General features: G+C 36.0%; 1 protein-coding gene across 1 annotated transcript in view; it reads right to left on the minus strand.

Annotated features, from left to right (window-relative positions):
- The window catches only part of STXBP4 (syntaxin binding protein 4), a 170213-nt gene that overhangs the window by 145482 nt on the left and 2692 nt on the right, over nucleotides 1-22039 (minus strand). Inside the window, exons 3-6 of the mRNA XM_082678958.1 lie at nucleotides 20199-20331; nucleotides 4652-4758; nucleotides 4257-4476; nucleotides 2868-2946 (exon numbers count right to left, since the gene is read on the minus strand). Of these exons, the coding sequence (XP_082535084.1) occupies nucleotides 2868-2946; nucleotides 4257-4476; nucleotides 4652-4758; nucleotides 20199-20331 (539 nt within the window). The remainder of the gene's footprint in view (nucleotides 1-2867; nucleotides 2947-4256; nucleotides 4477-4651; nucleotides 4759-20198; nucleotides 20332-22039) is intronic.

Genomic DNA, 22039 nt, shown 5'->3' on the forward strand with positions numbered 1-22039 from the left:
CGTATGGCAGTAGTAAACAACTCTGGATTCTGAAATAAGAAATTTATATAACAGAATAGTTTCGAAAAACATACTCAAGTATAATGTGAATTTTAAACATTCTAACCAGTTTTACACTTTGGAATGCTTCTGAGATGAGAACAGGGGTAGACTTGCCTCATTAAGTTTATTTTTGTTGAGGTTAACATTAAAACTCATTTATGTTTTTTAATAAATACCAGCTGGCTGAAGGAGTCTAGATGTGATGGTTAAGGATCTAATTTGGGAACAATCTATAATTAACTACTTATAACAGACAAATCACAAGGTATATAAGTTACCTAGAGATAATTTAGAGTTGACTTTGCTTTGTTTTTCTCCCCAGAAACATCTGGGCTACTACATTTATGTGGAAGAAAATGGTACTGAGTCAATTCCATTTCTACTCTAGAAAAATGTTCCATTTTAATTGCATTTTAATATTTACATACAGTTAACTCACTCAAATATGTTTTTCACTAAATTATTTTTCTATTACAAAATCTAGCATCATTTCTTATAGTCATTGATGTAAATTTACCTCAGTTTGTTCATTACTACAGGATCTCCTTGCTCTAATCACATTTGCCTCCTAGGGTCACCTGACATGTAGCTTGACCTTACTTCTTTGCATTTGATGATGATGCCTCCTTCACTTAGGATGATCTGTTACCTTCATCCATCTGTTGATGTTTATCACTTCTTTCAAGATCCAGATGATGTCTGACTTTTGCCAAGAAATTTTTCTCTATTGATTTCTGCATATTTTGTGACAAATTCTTTACTATGTACTAGCTTCTGGGGTAGAGGGGGAGGATGCAAAATTGAATTAAAGGACAGAAGCTTTCACTTCTGCTCTAAAAAACATGCCCTGGAATATTATCTGATCTATACTCTAAACTTCAGATTCCGTAATATTAATAATAATGACAGCAAAATGTACTGAGCATATTCTATGCACCAATTACAAAATGCTGGACATACATAATCTTGTTTAATACTCATAACAAACCCATGAGGAAACTATTTCAATATAATAAGCTAATTCAGCCAATAAGTTGGGAGCAAAGATCTGAATCTCTACGTTTGTATTCAGAGCCTGGTGACTAACCACTGTGTTTTCCCTATATCACACTCAGGTCACTTACTACTTCTTCCCTTAATCTACTTTGCTCATGTCTTCACACATCTTGTGCAAATGTGTTATATGTCCATAAGACATATACTTCTTAGAGTACCAAAACCACCCACCCCCTGCTCTAGTCAACACAGAACACTGCAAATAGTCGAGTATTTATTCAATAAAATAATCACACACGCACACACATAAATAAACACACACATATATGTGCTTTCTAATCTGAATAATGAAGGTTTTTAATCCCATATTTTATTTCACAATATACTATTAAGTATCTCATGGAAAAAAATATCCCAGTTCCTTCATATTTTCTACCGAACTATGACGCACATGACATACTCAGTAAATACTTACTGAGTAAATAAATTGGCTAAAAGAGGCATCAAGAGAATGAAAATTAATTACGTAAAGGAAATAATACTAATAAAGTTTCTAAGGGTCAACAAATTCCACTAAGTAAAAAGGCATATAATTGACAGCTAAAGATTTTTCCTAACCCACTGGTAAATATTGCTCCAAATCAGAGAAACTACTATGGAATTCACTATAAATTCCTGTTAAGTATAGGAGCTATGTGCTATGGTCTGAATGTTTGTGTCCACCTGAAATTCATATGTTGAAATCCCAACCTCCGGAGTTGAGGCCTTTGGGAGGTGCTTAGAGCATGAAGGTGGAGCCCTCACGAATGGGATTAGTGTTATTACAAAAGAGGTCCCACAGTGCTTCTAAGACCTTTCCACCATGTGAGGACACAATAAGAAGCCTGCAACCACAAGGAAGCTCTCACCCAGACCATGCTGGCACCATGATCCTGGACTTCCAGCCTCCAGAACTGTGAGAAATGTTTGTTATTTATAAGCCACCCATTCTGTGGTATTTTGTTAGAGTAACCCACACAGACTAAGACACTATATAATTTCTGCTAACTCTTCCTTATTTTGCAGTTTTGATCTACACAATGCTATTAAAAATTAAAGTATACGAGTAACAATTTGCTTTATAATTTAGACATGTAATTAACTCTTCCTTTCAATAAGTATAGTTTTGTTTGTTTGTTTTTATTGTTGTTCCCTTTAACTTTTGGAGATAATTTAAGGGAAGGAATTTTTTCTTGATATTTGAGCCTACAAACACTTTACAGATTGATAAAAATCCTTTTTTTATGGGTAGCTTACACAATTAATCCTCTACTGTTTTGAAAAGTCAATAAATCATTTCATGCTAATTAAGAACCAGTAATACTGAATTCACAATACTGATGTTCTTTCTAATTTATATCTATACAATCTCTTCCAAGAAAAACAAAACATACTTCTTTTCTTAAGCTATGCTCCCTTCTATAATTTCTCTGAAAGGTGCATTTAATATACCTCACGAGGATTTCACTAAAAGGGCAAGGCAGCCTAATCTTGAGTTATAGAAGAGTTTTCATTATTTGGTTTCAACAGTTCATTGATTATTACAGCTTCATAGACACTGCAATGATAATGCATCTTTTAAAATTTCAACCCTTTGTTCAGGAAAATTTCCAATAAAAGTCATAATATAACAGGGACCGCTGCACAATGGATTCATTTTGCTCTTTTATTCAATGAAGGAAAAAGGCATAATGCACCCTTCTTTAAAGTCTTTAAGTCACATTATGTACTCCTCATTGAGAGAGTAATTGAAAAAAATAACAGGAAAGAGGAATTAAATGTGCATTTACCTGTATTAGGCATATCTGTAGGGCTGTTGTCTGAAGAAGTAATTGGAATCTGTTCTGTTTTCTTGTATCCAGTTTTTATCTATGAAAGAAAATGAGGAAGGTGAAATGTCATTTTCTAAAGTAGGTCAAAAACCACATGAGAAGCTCACGTTAACATAAAAAGAATGATTAAAGAGATTAAAGCAATAGTCCCCCAAATATAAAACCTTTAAAATTTTGGTATATTCATCTTCAAACACAGCAATTCAGAATGAAAGTGACAACTGCTCTCAGCTCTACCATACCCAAGGACAACAAAATATAAGGCTATGCACTGTGTCTCTGAAAAGGTATTATAACCCCAAATGAGAAAGTATAAAGGGCTAAGAGAAAATCTTAAACTCTGTATCTGATTAGCATGGGCCTGAAACTGAAATTACTTTTGATGAATTTTATTGCACTGACTAAAAGCCTACCTGATTTTCAAGTTTGTTTTATAGGGTATACACTCTATTTTATAACTCATTATTTATGGCACTGTTGCAATTAGTAATTACAGTCATCCCTTCATATCTGCCATTTCTGCATGTGCAAATTCAACCAACAATGGATTAAAACTATTTTTTAAAAACTCTAAGAAGTTTCAAAAAGCAAAACTTGAATTTGCCACATTGGCAACTATTTACATAGCATTTACACTGTATTTATTTACAACTATTTACATAGCATTTACATTGTATTAGGTATTATAAGTAATCTAGAGATGATTTAAAGTATATGGGGAGGCTGTGCATAGGTTAAATGCAAATACTACACCATTTTATATAAGAGACTTGAGCAGCCTCAGATTTTGGTATCTGCTGTCGGGGTGTGGGGAGGTTATCCTGGAGCCAATCCCTCCACAGGTGATGAGGGATGACTGTAACTATATCGATTTTGATGTGGGAACTCCCCCTTTTGTGTGATTCTAGGGTGAACTATTGATATATTCCAGCATACACACATGAGGGAACAAAATCCACCTACACTGTACAGGAAAGAGCTGAGCAACAGAAAGGAAGATTGCCTGTCTTCAGTCAAGCAGAAAACAGAAAAAATAATGAACAGAACCATATTAGAGACTATCTGAAAATAAATATAACTTTCCATATCATAGGTTTGAGTGATATCTAGGCATATCTTTGTGATGCCATTCCTGATCGTGATTTTCTGGACAAACAACATATTGACTTGAAAAACTGTATTTATTGACAGCATAGCATAAAACCTTAAACAAAGAAAAGATCTTTCAAGGAAATACCAATCTGTTAACAAACTATATTACCAAAATTATAGTTCTATATGTATATGACAAACATAATGACACACAGGGGATTTGTGGACTACATAAATAGAAAAAGTTAAGATTACCTGATTTATCTTAAAAGAAGATAAAATGGCATCTGTAGATTTGGGAGTCGATGAGGTCTTTGGAATTAGTATTTCAGGGGAAGAAGAAAGAAGACTAAACTTTGAGGCTTGAGGTCCATATTCTCCTGTAGCTTGTAAAAGGGATGAACACGATGGATTTTCTAAATGACTGCTGTGAGATTTCTGTCTTATGAATGCTATCTCCCAAGCAGATTCTGACCTAGCATTAAAAAGAAATCACTTTATGGATATAGTACTATTGAATTCTAAGATAATGTTTCATATATTATCAAAAAAATACTTCTTTTGGGTCTAAAGTACTAGGACAACTTAAATTTCTATTTTTAGGGAGACATACTAAATGACTCATTCTATCTTACAGATAGAATAGTTACCTCAACTTGGCTCTGGTAATTATGCTTTTTGCTTCTTCAAATGATACACCAATCATAGACTCCTTGTTTATGGAGATAAGTTGATCTCCTGGCTTCAAACGTCCATCCTAACAAAAATAGTAACATTTGTAAAGAAACTGATTAAGGTGTTTCTTAAAAAGTTAATTGATGCAATTAAAGCAAAGCACAGTTTTAGTAAAGAATGACTTAAAGAAAAGAGTAAAAAGAAAATTTTAGACAAAGAACCTCAACAGCAAAATGGTTTGATTAAAGTCTGGTTTGGTAATATACATGAATGAAATGGAAATGTTCAAGTACTCCTTGAATAAACTTGCAGCCTAAGGAATCCTGAATATATGAAGCCATAGTCTGGTACACTAGGAAAGAGGCCTGTTTTAAAAGGTCAGTTGTATGAGACAAACACAGCTCTGAATGTGATAAAGTAGGCTAAATAATTCTGGTATATTTCAGAATATAAGCCTCATTCACTTCAGTTTCTGAGCATTCCTTTATCTTTCATCCCACCAAACACTGAGTTATTCCACAGTTAGAATTTTTAAAAATTCAGTCAAGGATCTTAATTATATTGATTCTACCCACATTTCTGTTCATGGTGAAACATCTTCTTCACTGGACCTGCTGCCCCTCCTGTGACTCAGGCCCAGTTGGTTGGACAGGTAGCTTTATTCACATCCTACTAATAACGACCAATTCTAATTGGCTGCCTGGCATTGTCTTTGTCAAGTCCTGGCTCTGCCTATAACTAGCCTAACTGAATAAGACAAAGCACAAACGTTACAAAATTTAATGTACATGTCAGGCAAGTTTTCTCAGTCTTCATTTGCCTTTTCTTTTCTTTTTTTTTTTTTTTTTTTTTTGCGGTAAGCGGGCCTCTCACTGCCGCGGCCTCTCCCCTTGCGGAGCACAGGCTCCGGACATGCAGGCCCAGCGGCCATGGCTCACGGGCCCAGCCGCTCCCCGGCATGTGGGATCCTCCTGGACCGGGGCACAAACCCCTGTCCCCTGCATCGGCAGGCGGACTCTCAACCACTGCGCCACCGGGGAAGCCCTGCCTTTTCTTTTAATTCAAACTGGAAAAGAAGAATGAGCTCTCTTAATTTTCAGCTCTTAAGATGCTTCTCCATTTATCATTAGTACAAACAGAGAAAGCATTATTTCTATAACTAGGGAAGAAGCTTATATGGTTAGAAAGTATTTTCACCCTTGATGGTATTTAAGTAAATTCCACAAATTCAAGGAAAGATCTTTTAAAAAGTCTTATCTACTATGTATAAAATAAGTTTTAATTAATAGGATTAACCAGGGAAAAGAGATGGTGAAGACAAGGGGATGGAAGGAAGTAAAGAAGAAACATATTACCATCAAGGAGGTAGCAGGATAAAGACACAGAGATGAGAAGCAACATATAGTGTGCAGGGGACTATAGCCTTCAACACAGTGTTCAATTAAAAAGTGTGAGCCAGAAATCATGAGAAATGAGGATGGGGAAGTAGGAAGAGTTCAGGTATCTGCAGGCCTTTAACCCCAAGCTATCCCTGGGATAGCTTCTGCACTTACTGTTTTTGTTTTCATACTGTAAACATTACCTAAGTATTATTTCCCACACTTCCTTGATGAAAAGAATCAACTGGAGTTATAAAAAAGGTCCATGTTATGAGACTCCTCTGTTTGAAAGTCTGATACAATATTGATATATCCCTGAATAACTGATCTTTGGTCTGAACTGCATTATATGTAATAAACGTATATAATATATAATAATGGTGATTTATGGTTACTTTACTTTTAAATAACAATATTTTTTTTAAAAAAGACCTTTACTGGGCTTCCCTGGTGGCGCAGTGGTTGAGAGTCCGCCTGCTGATGCAGGGGACATGGGTTCGTGCCCTGGTCCGGGAAGATCCCGCATACCATGGAGCGGCTGGGCTCGTGAGCCATGGCCGCTGAGCCTGCGCGTCCGGAGCCTGTGCTCCACAACAGGAGAGGCCACGACAGTGAGAGGCCCGCATACCGCAAAAAAAAAAAAAAAAAAAAGACCTTTACTATTATCTCTCACACTGAATACTGAGTATACAGGAAAGCAAAATAAATATAAAATATTTATCTTATGGGAACATGTTATTTCAAATATTGTGTAATGAAAGATATTATAATCTAAATGCATAATGACCCTATGACCCTTCTGAAATATAAACATAAAAAAATCCAAAAAGGCAATTTGATTTTAAAATATATAAAATTTGAAAACTAATTTGGATTTTATAGGTATGTGATTAAACATAATTAGCAAAGTCAGAGAACACACAATTGCTATATTCACAAGTGATTTTTGTTTCTCCTTCCATTTGATGTATGGGGGATAAAACACAGTAGTAATGCTAGAAAAGGCTAAGCAATATGGAGGAAGTATCTACCATATGGATCCTAAATGTTCAGTAAAATGAAAGAGCTGATTTTGTAAGATTTTATAAACACAGTTCAGTATTACCTGGGCCCAAGCCTTATGACAGACTTTGGTTATATATGCATTTAAATCAATTATACCCACACTATACTTAGAAACTTAGGTACAAGAGCTTTCAATTTAATATGCTAAATAGTAGTTTGAGGATAACTCATTCCTTAAGGTTAAAGTGAAATGGTAACAAACAAACAAACAAAAACAACCTTTTTGCCACAGGCAAAATGATAAGGCTAATAAAAAGGAAGAACAAAATTCTGGAGAGTGCTTATTTCTGGGAGGGAGGGTGGGGAATGCAATGGGGTGGGGGGAAAACATATAGGAAGCCTTAATAGTAAAATTTTCTACTTCATAAGTCAAATGGTGAACTCTAAGTGGATTCATAAGCATTTGTTTCATTATTATTCTTCATAAGTTAGATATATGTTCCAATATCCTTTTGTATGCATAAAATATTATATTATTAAAAAGAAAAGAAATTTTCCAGCCCATCAAAAGAAATCTCATGACATTTGCCTCAACAATGTTCCTAACCAGATGAATTTTATTTTGGTTCTATATTCCAAAACTGGCATTGGAAGTAAGGGCCAAATAGAGGTTCTTAAAATCTAATTTTAAAATAAATAAATAAATAAAATTAAATAAATGTCATTGTTAAATCCAGCTCTAGACCATTTGGCATCTGCAAAAAAAATTCCTCATTAGAATCAGCTTAATAAGGTAGATTATAACTGAAATTTAATGACTATTCTACTACTGATTTATGTCCCAAAGCCTGGAAGTAATTTGAGGAAAGAAAGGGAAAAATGAAGAAAGCCTTGCTTCATTGGAGCAAAGCATTTAAAGGACACTGACAAGGGAAAAAAGGTTCTTTTAGAATTGGGGTGGTGGACAGTAAATATTAGGTTATTTTGTTTTAATCTAAATATTCTTGGTATTAAACTGCCTTTTATTGAACTTCCTTGAAAAGGGAAAATTCTATAATGAGGACTATAAGCCAGATGGCACCTCATCTGTCTTCTAGTTGGGCAGCAGTCTTCAGAGGCAGTGGACTGATGAGGAAAAAAGAGCACGAGTTGTGGCAACGAGATAGATTTGAATTCGAATTTGAGCTCCACAACTTGCTAGCTAGATATTCATAAACAATGAAAGAAAGCTAAGGAAGGGGACAGGGGAGGTGCACAACCTCATCTACAAGGAACACGGAACTAAATTCTAAACTGTCGGAGACAGCTCCTCTATCCATGTATCTTATAGAAACCACAGTTGGTTGACAGCATTACGGAGAAAAAGCTTCAGAAAACAGAAGCCTCCCACATTCGCCTCTTGGGCCGCACAGTATTAGCCATGCAGAGGAAAAAGTTCTCAGTAAGGCAATTTAACACATCTTATATTAAAGTACACCCATGTACCGAAGTAGCATTTTCCAGGAAGACAAGAGTCAGAGAAGAGAAGAAGAAGAAAGTCTCTGACTGTGGTTTCTGGTGTTTATATATATTTTTGTTTCTAAAAAGTACTCACAGCAGTTGTTTTTTTTTTTCTTTGCCTCCTAGAATAAGATCTTAGCTGATCATGTGAATTTCTGAACCTGTTTAAAAGTCAGAACCTGCAAACTAAAACAAAGCTATTTCTGTAAAAGTCTGGCATTCAAAGCCAGTGAATTCTGCCCCAGCTGGATTAATGTGTCTGTGAAGATAGTAACTTCAGAGAGGCCTCTTCCACACTGTCTAGATTCTGGTTCAGCACTTATTGAGCAACAACACAACATGACAGGCAAGGTGCCAAGCACTTTCACACACCTAACTTCAGTCTGAATTCTTTCACATTGACATTTATAAAGATGTTGAAATAATAATGTATTCTTGAACACTTGCATACTTTCATTAAAAGCTGCCAACACTGTCCATTCCAGATTATAATGACCATTACAGTTTTCTAAATAATGTGTTACCATAACCATATATACAGCCTGATTCTAACTCATTACTCCTAAATACTAAGGAATGCTCCTGCAAGCCTTTGGATTCCTTTCCCATACTTTCATAAAGGATGAAAGTCAATGGAAGTATCACTTTTTAAATACCAGTTATTAACATGAATTTAGGCAATTTGTTTAATCTCCATGAGACTCATTTTTTTAGCTGTGAAGTGGGGATAAGTACCTATTGCACAAGGTTGCTGTGATAAATAACGTATATAAAATCCTAGTACATTGTAGGTGTTAAATTGAAGTGAGTTGAATCAGAATCCCATATCTGTTGCAGGCAATTTTTACAGTAATAGCAAATTTAACCCTCCCACTCCTCAAATTAAGAACCCTTTATGACTGCCCACTTGTGGGAAAAGCTGAACTGAACTTCCCAAACCTGGCACAACAAACTAGCTGCAACCTACTTTTTCTAGCCTCATCATCTACCTTCCCTCCTCAGCATATAAATTCTTCATTCTATTCTCAGAAAATGTTCTTCAAATCAGCCACGGTCTTTCAAACTTTAATTCACTTACACATATTAATTCCTATCTAGAATGCCACCACCCACCTTGCCACTTCTCTGTCTGATGAACTCTCATTTAAACTTCACAACCAAATTCAAATATTATTTCTGCTGTAAGTTTTCTCCATCTCCCTAGATTTACTTAATTGTCTCCTTCTCTTTGTTCCAAATGCACTTTTACTTATCTATATTATTGCACTTACTCTGTACTGTCCTTATTTGTTTACATATCTTTTTTTTTCCATTGGAGTATATTAATTCAGCAACTCCCAAATTAGCAGCATTGATTCTTTCAGTTGATCAGAACTATGTCTTTTTCATGGTTATATCTCTGAGCATAGTGCCAGGTATACAATAGGTCCACAATAAATGAATAAGGCCCAGGAAACACTTTGAGGAAATTAACGTGGCTCTAACACAAATAGTAATGGCAAAGGAGAAAAGTGAGTGACATCTTAAAGTGAACCATCTTGGCTGCTACTGCTTTAGCTCCCACCAATTGATTGGTTTCTTTACCCCCTGCCATCCAGAGGCCTTTGTCCTTTTCTGAATATTTTCAATTTGAGGTTGGTTGAACCCACAGATATGGAACCCGAGGATATGGAGGGCTGACTGTATGTGTGTGTGTGTGTGTGTGTGTGTGTGTGCCCTAGAATCAGGTAAATGAAATATGTCAGTTTTGAAGAAAAAAATTTGATTCCTGCCTGCTGTCCTTACAGTATTAGCAGAGAAACAAAGAAAAAAACAAAAACATTCAAAGTGTGGTTCAGAATCGGTCACAAAGGGCTAAGAAGAAGAGGTACTTTTGTGTGGAGCCCAGATGGTGGTAGTTGAATGGTAAACAGGCAGATCAGTGAATTCTCAGAAATGTGACTAAAGGATTATTCATTCATTGGTATTAATTGAGCAATTAATATGTGTCAGGTACCAAGCTAGGGACTAAAGATATTATTGTGAATAAAATCAGATAATATCCTTGCACTTAGGAAATAATCTGAGACTTGTGGCTCAGGCAGAGTTGGTAAAACAGTCACAGATACTGATGTATGATCATAAACTGAGAAGGAAAGAAACAGGCACAGACAGGTGATATGAAGGAAAGGTGCACAGACAGGAAAACAACCTGGCCTAGACTTGGGATGGAGGAAGCACAAGGAATACCTCTCTTTGTAAGTGGTCTTTGAATTGATATTTGAAAGTAATGGGGGGAGCTGTTCTCAGTCAGAGGGAGCAGCATATAAGATGAGAAAGAACCAGGCCCCTTCCAGGGACTGAAAGAATGCTACCCTGAAAGCATAGGTGGGGATGGAGAGTCAGAGAAGTAGAGGGCAGAAGTCACATAATACAGAGCCTTGTAGGCAAGTAAGTATTAGTTAGATAGCTGGGAGGGAAATAGGAATGGTGCATAAGAGCAGACAAAGCTATTGTGAGGTCTGATAAAAACTGATGATAGTTTAAACAATGGTGATGGCAGTGGAGATGAAGAAGACTGATGGGTTCAAGAGCTATTGAGGGTAGAACAGTCAATAGTATGTACTAAGGAATTGGATATGGGTGTTAAGGGAGAGGAAGTAGTTTGGATGCTGTTAGTTTTCTGACTTTGTGCTACTGGAAGGTGTCATTCACAGAGATTGGGAACACTGGAAAGAGGTCTGTTTGGGAAGAAATGGGTAGATGAAGGTGTGATGTGACTATCATGAGTCCTGCCTCAGACATGCTGCATTTGAGATGCCTTTAAGAGATCCAAGTGGAAATGTTGATCAGGCAATTGGATATGTGTCAAAGGAGTGTCTCCCCAAAAAAAGATCTAAGATTTAACACTGAGACTCCAAACTGATATCGGATTGGCTGGTGGGGTGAAAAGGGCCTTGGAGTTCCCATATTTCATATTTCCCTTAACTCAGTACGTAGTATATTTGTTCCCAACCTATAGGCTACCTCTAGCTCTTAAAGCTGGGAGAATCTTCTTTCCTATTTGAACTAGCAAAACGTGTCAATATGTTCCAAGTTTGAACTCAGAATACGTTTTTCAAAGAGACAGGACGATTTTGGTTACTGAACCAGTGTTGCATTTCATATATTCCAGGAGGAGAAATACTTTTATGTGGGTATTGGGATAAAGGGGAGAAGCTAACCATGGTTACTTAAAGTAACTCCTGCGTTCCAATAATCCCCTATCTATAAAGTTTGGGAATATAAATGAAATATAATCCATCTATAAACTTGAGATTGCCTATATTATTAGTTCTGAAACAATATAATGTTAAAATAAAATTACAGCAAGTGAAAGCACTCATATGCATTTAAAAAATATTAACAGTTGCTCAGTTCAGCAACTTAATAAGGATACCCTATGAACCAGTGTTTCCTATTCCATGAAAACACCTGGAGAAATTTTGTACAGATTAGAAGTTTATTAACAAGCCTAACACAGTATTTAGAATACAGTAAATTCTATTATTACTATTCATAAAAATTTTTTTAAATAAAATTGCATTAATTTGTATTTGCAGAGTAAACATGTACATAACTCTCCAACTTGACGAAGAACACAAAAGTAAATGTAAGCACTGCAAACCTACTTATTCTTCTCTGTCTACACCTTTCTCTATTTTGGCTGTTTTCTTCTCTTGGACATGACCAGATACTGTCAAAAAACATTAATAACTCTGTGCTGCTCTCTAGTGGTAAATATAAAATATACTTTATTACATGGTTTTGCTTTCTAATACACTTTCAAACAATGAAATTCTCAGAAAATCAACAAGAGAAAATATACATTATAGGTATAATTTCTTAGTCTGTCATCACTGACAGGAGATGAGTCACTCAGCACCACTGCTATCAATTTATTACTTTAACTACAAATATTTTTCATGCGGGAAAAAAAGCACAAATTGATGCTTGTCTTAAAAGTAAATTGTTTTCACTTGTTAGGTACCATGATCTACTGCATTACTTCAAGTATAGTCTAAGAAATACCTTAGCTATACTGAATACACACACACACACACACACACACACACACACACACACACACACAGACATATCTCAGCTTTAAAACTAAAGTAGTACATCTCAATTCTTACAAGAAAAATTTTGTTTTTCGTTTGTTTGAATTTGTTTAAATTTAGCATTTAAGTATGCTCTTAGTTAGTTAATAAATTAAATTCAATAGCCAAAAATTATATCATTATAATACCCTATGCTTATTGTATAATACTTACCACTTGGTAAGTATATTTGGAGGAAACCTTATTATCTCAGCAAGATTGAAACAATTTAAATCTATTGTTTTGGAAGTTACTAGTTAAACTGATTTTTTTTTCTAACAAGGAAAAAAATCCAATTGAATAAACAAACTGCTTTCTAAACAGTGTTTGGTGTAGGAATCGGGGTGGGGGTAAGGGTAGGACTATTTATTCAACCAAAACAACTAGAATAAGGACAATGACAATATAAACAGACTTTATAAGGGTATCACTTCTCATGTTACATAGCTTGATATTAATAGAATGTTTTATTAAATTCTTTATGTCCTACATCTCTCCAAAAAGGGAGGCAATTTTCAACAAAAGACATGTAGAATCACATTAGTAAAACAGAAATAGCAAATAAAATTCAAGAGAAATGAGCATGAAAATATAGTAACCAATTTGTTAACTAAGTGCTTCAAATATGGATCTGAGCTTCCTAGCAACCAGAGCAAAAAGGAACTCATGCTTTACATATTTCTTACAGTGAAGAGGACAGTAAGGTTTTCTAACTCCTAAAATAGATATTTTCTAGTCTTAATTCTAAATCTAATTTCTCATATGGGCTACTAGTGACTGGCATAATTAACAAATTCAACAAGAATTACTGCAAATTCAGAAGTGAGTGGATTTTATTTGCTCTGTTTGTTTTGTTTTGTTTTGCATTTAGAAGAGGCTAAATGAAGTACTTTAACTAATCTAAGTTAAACCTAACTGGGAGCAGTGAATAGATAACATGTCTTCAAATATAACCTCTCTCAGCCAGACTTAAAATAAAATTTGAACAGCATATAATTAAAAATATATAACATTTACTTACAGCTTGAAATCTGCTACTTTCATATTTATTTCCTATTCATTTGTTAGGTTAAAACGCCACGAGTATAAAGGTCTATCTTCCAATCCCTCTATATCTTTCACTAAGAAATGGTCACAATGAACATTCAGTTAATATTAAAAATTTACTGAGATTGGTTCAAGATGGCGGAGTAGAAGGACGTGTGCTAACTCCCTCTTGCGAGAGCATAGGAATCACAACTAACTACTGAACAATCATCGACAGGAAGACAATGGAACTCACCAAAAAAGATACCCCACATGCAAAGACAAAGGAGAAGCTGCAGTGAGATGATAGGAGGGGTGCAATCATTATAAAATCAAATCCCATAACTGCAGAGTGGGTGACTCACAAATTGGAGAACAATTATACCACATAAGTCCATGCACTGGAGTGAAGGTTATGAGCCCCACATCAGGCTTCCCAACCTGGGGGTCTGGCAATGGGAGGAGGAATTCCCAGAGAATCAGACTTTGAAGGCCAGCAGGATTTGATTGCAGGACTTAGGACTGGGGGAAACAGGGACTCTACCCTTGGAGTGTACACACAAAGTCTTGTGTGCACCAGGACCCATGGGGAAGGAGCAGTGACAACACAGGAGACTGAACCAGACCTACCTGCTAGTGTTGGAGGGTCTCCTGCACAGGCAAGGGGCAGCGGTGGCTCACCACGGGGACAAGGACATTGGCAGCAGAAGTTCTGGGAAGTACTCATGGGCATGAGCCCTCCCGGAGTCTGCCATTAGCCCCAAAATAGAGCTTGTAGGCTCCAGTGCTTGGTCTCCTCAGGCCAAACAACCAACAGGGAGGGGACACAGCCCCACCCATCAGCTGACAAGTGGATTAAAGTTTTACTGAGCTGTACCCACCAGAGCGACACGCAGCTCTACACACCACCAGTCCCTCCCATCAGGAAGCTTGCATAAGCCTCTTAGATAGACTCATCCACCAGAGGGCAGACAGCAGAAGCAAGAAGAACTACAATCCTGCAGCCTGTGGAACAAAAACCACAGTCACAGAAAGATAAACAAAATGAAAAGGCAGAGGATTATGTCCCAGATGAAGGAACAAGATAAAACCCCAGAGAAACAACTAAATGAAGTGGATATAGGCAACCTTCCAGAAAAAGAATTCAGAATAATGGTAGTGAAGATGATCCAGGACCTCAGAAAAAGAATGGAGGCAAGGATCAAGAAGATGCAAGAAATGTTTAACAAAGACCTAGAAGAATTAAAGAACAAACAAACAGAGATGAACAATGCAATAACTGAAATGAAAAATACACTAGAAGGAATCAATAGCAGAATAACTGAGGCAGAAGAATGGATAAGTGACCTGGAAGACAGAATGGTGGAAATCACTGCTGTGGAACAGAATATGGAAAAAAGAAAGAAAAGAAATGAAGACAGCCTAAGAGACCTCTGGGACAACATTAAATGCACCAACATTGGATTATAGGGGTCCCGGAAGGAAAAGAGAGAGAGAAAGGACCCGAGAAAATATTTGAAGAGATTATAGTTGAAAACTTCCCAAACATGGGAAAGGAAATAGCCACCAAAGTCCAGGAAGCACAGAGAGTCCCAGGTAGGATAAACCCAAGGAGAAACAGGTCGAGACACATAGTAATCAAATTGACAAAAATTAAAGATGCAAAATTATTAAAAGCAACAAGGGGAAAACGACAAATAACATATAAGGGAACTCCCATAAGGTTAACAGCTGATTTCTCAGCAGAAACTCTGCAAGCCAGAAGGGAGTGGCACGATATATTTAGTGATGAAAGGGAAGAACCTACAACCAAGAATACTCTACCCAGCAAGGCTCTCATTCAGATTTGATGGAGAAATCAAAAGCTTTACAGACAAGCAAAAGCTAAGAGAATTCAGCACCACCAGACCAGCTTTGCAACAAATGCTAAAGGAATTCCTCTAGGCAGGGAAAAGACTAGCAACATAAAACAACCTTGTACATATAGACTACTATATCAAAACCTCATGGGAACAGCAAACCCAGAAACTACAATAGATACACACAAAAAAAGAAAAAAAAAAAAAACAAACAACACTAAATATGATCATCAGAAGAAAACAAAAGAGAAAGAAAAGAAAAAAGACCTACAAAAACAAACCCAAAACAATTAAGAAAATGGCAATAGGAACACACATATCAATAATTACCTTAAATGTAAATGGATTAAATGTGCCAAAAGACACAGACTGGCTGAATGGATACAAAAACAAGACCTGTATATATGCTGTCTATAAGAGATCCACTTCAGACCTAGGGACACATACAGACTGAAAGTGAGGGGATGGAAGAAGGTATTCCATGCAAATGGAAATCAAAAGAAAGCTGGAGTAGCACTACTCATATCCATAAAAATAGACTTAAAAATAAAGACTGTTATAAGAGACAAAGAAGGACACTACGTAACAATCAAGGGATCAATCCAAGAAGAAGATATAGCAATTGTAAACATATATACACCCAACATAGGAGCACTTCAATATATAAGGCAAATACTAACAGCCACAAAGGGAGTAATTGACAGTAACACAATAATAGTGGGGGGCTTTAACACCCCACTTTCATCAATGGACAGATCATCCAGACAGAAAATCAATAAAGAAACACAGGTCTTACTTAAATGATACGTTAGACCAGATGGACTTAATTGATATTTATAGAGCACTCTACCCAAAAGCAGAAGAATACACATGCTTCTCAAGTGTACACGGAACATTCTCCAAGATTGACCACATCCTCGGCCACAAAGCAAGCCTCTGTAAATTTAAGAAAATTGAAATCATATCAAGAATCTTTTCTGACCACAATGCTACGAAATTAGAAATAAGCTACAAGAACAAAAAACTATAAAAAACACAAACACGTGAAGGCTAAACAATATGCTACTAAACAACTAATGGATCACTGAAGAAATCAAAGAGGAAATCAAAAAATACCTAGAGACAAATGGAAATGAAAGCACAATGATCTAAAACCTATGGGATACAGCCAAAGCAGTTCTAAGAGGAAAGTTTATAGCAATACAGTCTTACCTCAGGAAACAAGAAAAATCTCAAATAAACAACCTACCTTATACCTAAAGCAACTAGAGAAAGAACAACAAACAAAACCGAAAGTTAGTAGAAGGAAAGAAGTCATAAAGATCAGAGTAGGAATCATAAAGATCAGATCAGAAATAAATAAATAAATAAGACAATAGCAAAGATCAATGAAACTAAAAGCTGGTTGTTTGAAAAGATAACCAAAATTGATAAACCTTTAGCCAGACTCAAGAAAAAAGGGAGAGGACTCAAATTAACAAAATTAGAAATAAAAACAGAGAAGTTATAACTGACACCACAGAAATACAAAGGATCATAAGAGACTACTATATGCAACAGTATGCCAATAAGATGGACAACCTGGAAGAAATGGACAAATTCTTAGAAAGGTACAGTCTCCCAAGACTGATCCAGGAAGAATTAGAAAATATGAAGAGACCAATCACAAGCACTGAAATTGAAACTGTAATTAAAAAACTCCCAACAAACAAAAGTGCAGGACCTGATGGCTTCATGGGCAAAGTCTATCAAACATTTACAAAAGAGCTAACATCTATTCTTCTGAAACTCTTCCAAAAAAATGGCAGAGGAAGGAAAACTCCTGAATTCATTCTATGAGATCATCATTACCCTGATACCAAAACAAGACAAAGATACCATTAAAAGAGAAAATTACAGGCCAATATCACTGATGAACATAGACACAAAAATCCTCAACAAAAGAGTAGCAATTCGAATCCAACAATACATTAAAAGGATCATACACAATGATCAAGTGGGATTTATCCCAGGAACGCAAGGATTTTTCAATATCCACAAATCAATCAGCATCATACACTACACCAACACAGTAAAGAATAAAAACCATATGATCACCTCAATAGATGCAGAAAAAACTTTTGACAAAATTCAACACCGATTTATGATAAAAACTTTCCAGAAAGTGGGCATAGAGGGAACCTACCTCAAAATAACAAAGGCCATATATGACAAACCCACATCAAGCATCATACTCAATGGTGAAAAGTTGAAATCATCTCCTCTAAGATCAGGAATAAGGCAAGGATGCCCACCCTCACCACTTTTATTCAACATAGTTTTGGAAGTCCTAGCTACAGCAGTCAGAGAAGAAAAAGAAATAAAAGGAATCCAAATTGGAAAATAAGAAGTGAAAATGTCACTGCAGATACATAGAAAATCCTAAAGACATTACCAGAAAACTACTACAGCTCACCAATGAATTTGGTAAATTTGCAGGCTACAAAATTAACACACAGAACTCTGTTGCATTTCTATACACTAATAATGAAAGATCAGAAAGAGAAATTCAAGAAACAATCCCATTTACCATTGCATCAAAAAGAATAAAATACCTAGGAATAAACCTGCCTAAGGAGACAAAAGACTGGCACTCCGAAAACTATAAGACGCTGATGAAAGAAATCACAGATGACGCGAACAGATGGAAAGATATACCATGTTCTTGGATTGGAAGAATCAATATTGTCAAAATGACTATACTTCCCAAGGCAATCTACAGATTCAATGCAATTCTTATCAAATTACCAATGTCATTTTTCACAGAACTAGAACAAAAAATGTTAAAATTTGTATGGAGACACAAAAGACCCCGAAAAGCCAAAGCAATCTTGAGAAAGAAAAATGGAGCTGGAGGAATCAGGCTCCCTGACTTCAGATTATATTAAAAAGCTATAGTAATCAAAACAGTATGGTACCGGCACAAAAGTAGAACTATAGATCAATGGAACAGGATAGAAAGCCCAGAAATAAACCCACGCATCTATGGTCAATGAATCTATGACAAAGGAGGCAAGACAATACAATGGTGGAAAGACATTCTCTTCAACAAATGGTGTTGGGAAAGCTGGACAGCTACATGTAAAAAAAATGAAATTAGATCATTCTTTAACACTATACACAAAAATACGCTCAAAATGTTTTAAAGACCTAAATGTGAGACTGGACACTATAAAAGTCCTAGAGGAAAACATAGGCAGGACACTCTCTGACATAAATCGCAGCAATATATTTTCCAATCTGTCTCCCTGAGAAATGGAAATAAGAACAAAAATAAACAAATGGCACCTAATTAAACTCAAAAGCTTTTGCACAGCAAAGGAAACCATAACCAAAACGAAAAGACAATCCACAGAGTGGGAGAAAATACTTGCAAATGATGTGACTGACAAGGGATTAGCCTCCAAAATCTATAAACAGCCCATGTGGCTTAATATCATCAAAACAAACAACCCAATCAAAAAATGGGCAGAAGACCTAAACAGACATTTTTCCAAGGAAGACATACGAATGGCCAAGAGGCACATGAAAAAATGTTCAGCATCACTAATGATTAGAGAAATGCAAATCAAAACTAGTGAGATATCACCTCACACCAGTCAAAATGGCTATCATCAAAAATCCACGAACAATAAATGCTGGAGAGGGCGTGGAGAGAAGGGAACCCTCCTACACTGCTGGTGGGAATGTAAAATGGTACAGCCACTATAGAGAACATTATGGAGGTTCCTTAAAAAACTAAAAACAGAGCTAACATATGACCCTGCAATCCCACTCCTGAGCATATATCTGGAGAAAAACATGGTCGGAAAGGATACATGCACCCCAATGTTCATTGCAGTACTGTTTACAATAGCCAAGACATGGAAGCAACCTACATGTCCATCGACAGAGGAATGGATAAAGAAGATGTGATACATATATACAATGGAATATTACTCAGTCATAAAAAAGAATGAAATAATGTCATTTGCAGCAACATGGATGGACATAGAGATTGTCATACTGAGTGAAGTAAATCAGAAAGAGAAAGAGAAATACCTTGTGATATTGTTTATTTGTGGAAACTAAAAAGAAATGATACAAATGAACATATTTACAAAAGAGAAACAGACTCATAGACTTAGAGAATGAACTTATGGTTACAGGGGAGAAGGGTGGAGGGAAGTTATAGTTAAGGGGTTTGGGATTGACATGTACACACTGCTATATTTAAAGCACAGAGAACTCTGCTCAATGTTATGTGGCAGCCTGGATGGGAGGGGAGTCTGGGGGAGAATGGATACATGTACTTGTAGGGCTAAGTTGCTTTGCTGTGCACCTGAAACTATCACAACATTGTTAATCGGTTATACTCCAATATAAAATAAAAAGTTAAAAAAAAAAGTAAAATTTGAGATTATTCTTCCTTAGCTTAATGCATGCTTAAATGTTTCTCTGTCTTATTAGTCAAAATGTTAATTCTTTCTACTTCCTAGATGTATACACCATCACAAAAAAATATTAAAAATTTTACTGATGATATAGGAAAACACACCTCATCACTAGTGGTTTTGTCTTTTAGGTGAAGGGTTATTTTTATTTTCATTTTACCTTATAACAGTCTCCTCCAGGCATGATTTCCTGAATATATACCAAGGGACCTTCATTTCGGTTAATTCCTCCTAGGATCTTCAGACCAAGGCCTGTCTCCTTGGTAACTGTAATCATCTGAAAGGCAGGATCCCTAAGATAAAGTAAAGTAGCATGCACAGGTTAGCCTAGAGATGGGCACCTACTTTTTCTTTAAACTGTTTGGTAAATCAAATTCTTAGAACTAGACAACTCAGAATACTCCGTATACACTAGCAACGACATTTTAAAAAGTATGATCATACAAAAGCAATCAAATGAATTTTCTTAGCTCTAATTTTAGTTTTTCTATAAAACAGCCAAACAGTACAAGAAATTACTGCAATAATGCTTATTTCTTTGGAGTAGAAAATACTTTAAAAATATTATTCAAACAACTTTAAAGATTTATTAAAGGTGACTGAAGAGACTTAGTTTTAACTGATTATTTTGACTACAACTGAAGGATTCCAAAACAAAATACTTTAATGAATTAGGTAAGTGACTTTAAAAGACATGTTTTTGGCCACTTAAAGCAAAATAAATATGACCTTCATTTGAATCTCAAAAAAATGCAGTTTATCTTTTTAATTTAGAAAGAGTATTTTCCTGGTACAAATCACTTGCTCCAGCTGCAATTTCTGCCAGACATAAAAGTGATGCCATTAGAAAAGAAGGAACTGTTAAAAGAATTCTGCAAAAGGTACTCTCCCCCCTTCACCTCAGTTGTGTTTCTAAACAGTGGTCAGAGCAGACACTTTTACTGGTCCAAGAGAACTTGAATAAAGCATGAAATGAAGCTCAGGGCCGTCTGCTTACTTATGGTGTAGTGGGTGTTGTGCTAAGCAATATACATACATTAGGCCGTTCAACTAATATTTATAAAATCCCTATGATGATTACCCTCATTTTTCTAAAAGAACCCAAATCTGGGCAGGTTAACTTGGTGGCCCAAGGTTACGAAGCTGGAGAACAACAATGTGAGGGCAGTCTGTCTAACTCCAGAGACAAAGTATGGTCTAAGGTCTACTTCACTGGTGCATTAAAGCCATTGTTGAATATAGGACTTCCAGCTGTCTTCAAACGTGCCAAAACACAGAAACCGCTCTTTGAAAAGAGTTACTTCATATCTTACATATGATTATAGCTTTAAAAAAATTTTCTTAACTTCTGCCATAGAAGTTCTGACTATATCTTTAAGAAGACTTGTATTCAAAAGTTAAATCATAAAAAAGTAGAATGAAAGAAATTAAAAATTTAAAAAAAACTTACAGAACTCCCTGTTTTTGAATATTTTGCCCTTTATATAGCACATCCTTTAGGGTTGCATTATATTGAATTCAGTTCTTGGGTTGGAGGGCCTATCTGGGGATACTAGGGTAATAGTCAATTAGCTAGGAAAAAAAGGCAGAAAATGTTCTACAGTCAGATTTCAGAACCTCAGTCCATTCTTGACAGGAGATTTAGACTGCAAGGACGTAAAGGGGTGAAGCCTAGAAAAGGGCAAGATGAAGAAAGGGGACAAAGGTCCTCATTAAGCACCTCCAATAACCTCTTAAACCCTCTAAATGTCAATTTCCTTCAATGGGGACACACACGATCTCCAGCATATGTTATTTCAGTAAGGGATCCCTCCTTTTCTAATCCCAACACACAGTATCTATTATTAACACAGCAGTGTATTTACTTGCTAGGACCTTACTTTAAAATTCCCTCATTGTTAAGAATTTATATTACTTCCTTTTTTCTTTTTTTTTTTTTTTGTCTATTAAAAATAGTTCTGCTGGGCTTCCCAGGTGGCGCAGTGGTTGAGAGTCCGCCGG

The sequence above is a fragment of the Grampus griseus genome (assembly GCF_964374135.1).
Source record: "Grampus griseus genome assembly, chromosome: 20".
Classification (NCBI taxonomy): domain Eukaryota; kingdom Metazoa; phylum Chordata; class Mammalia; order Artiodactyla; family Delphinidae; genus Grampus; species Grampus griseus.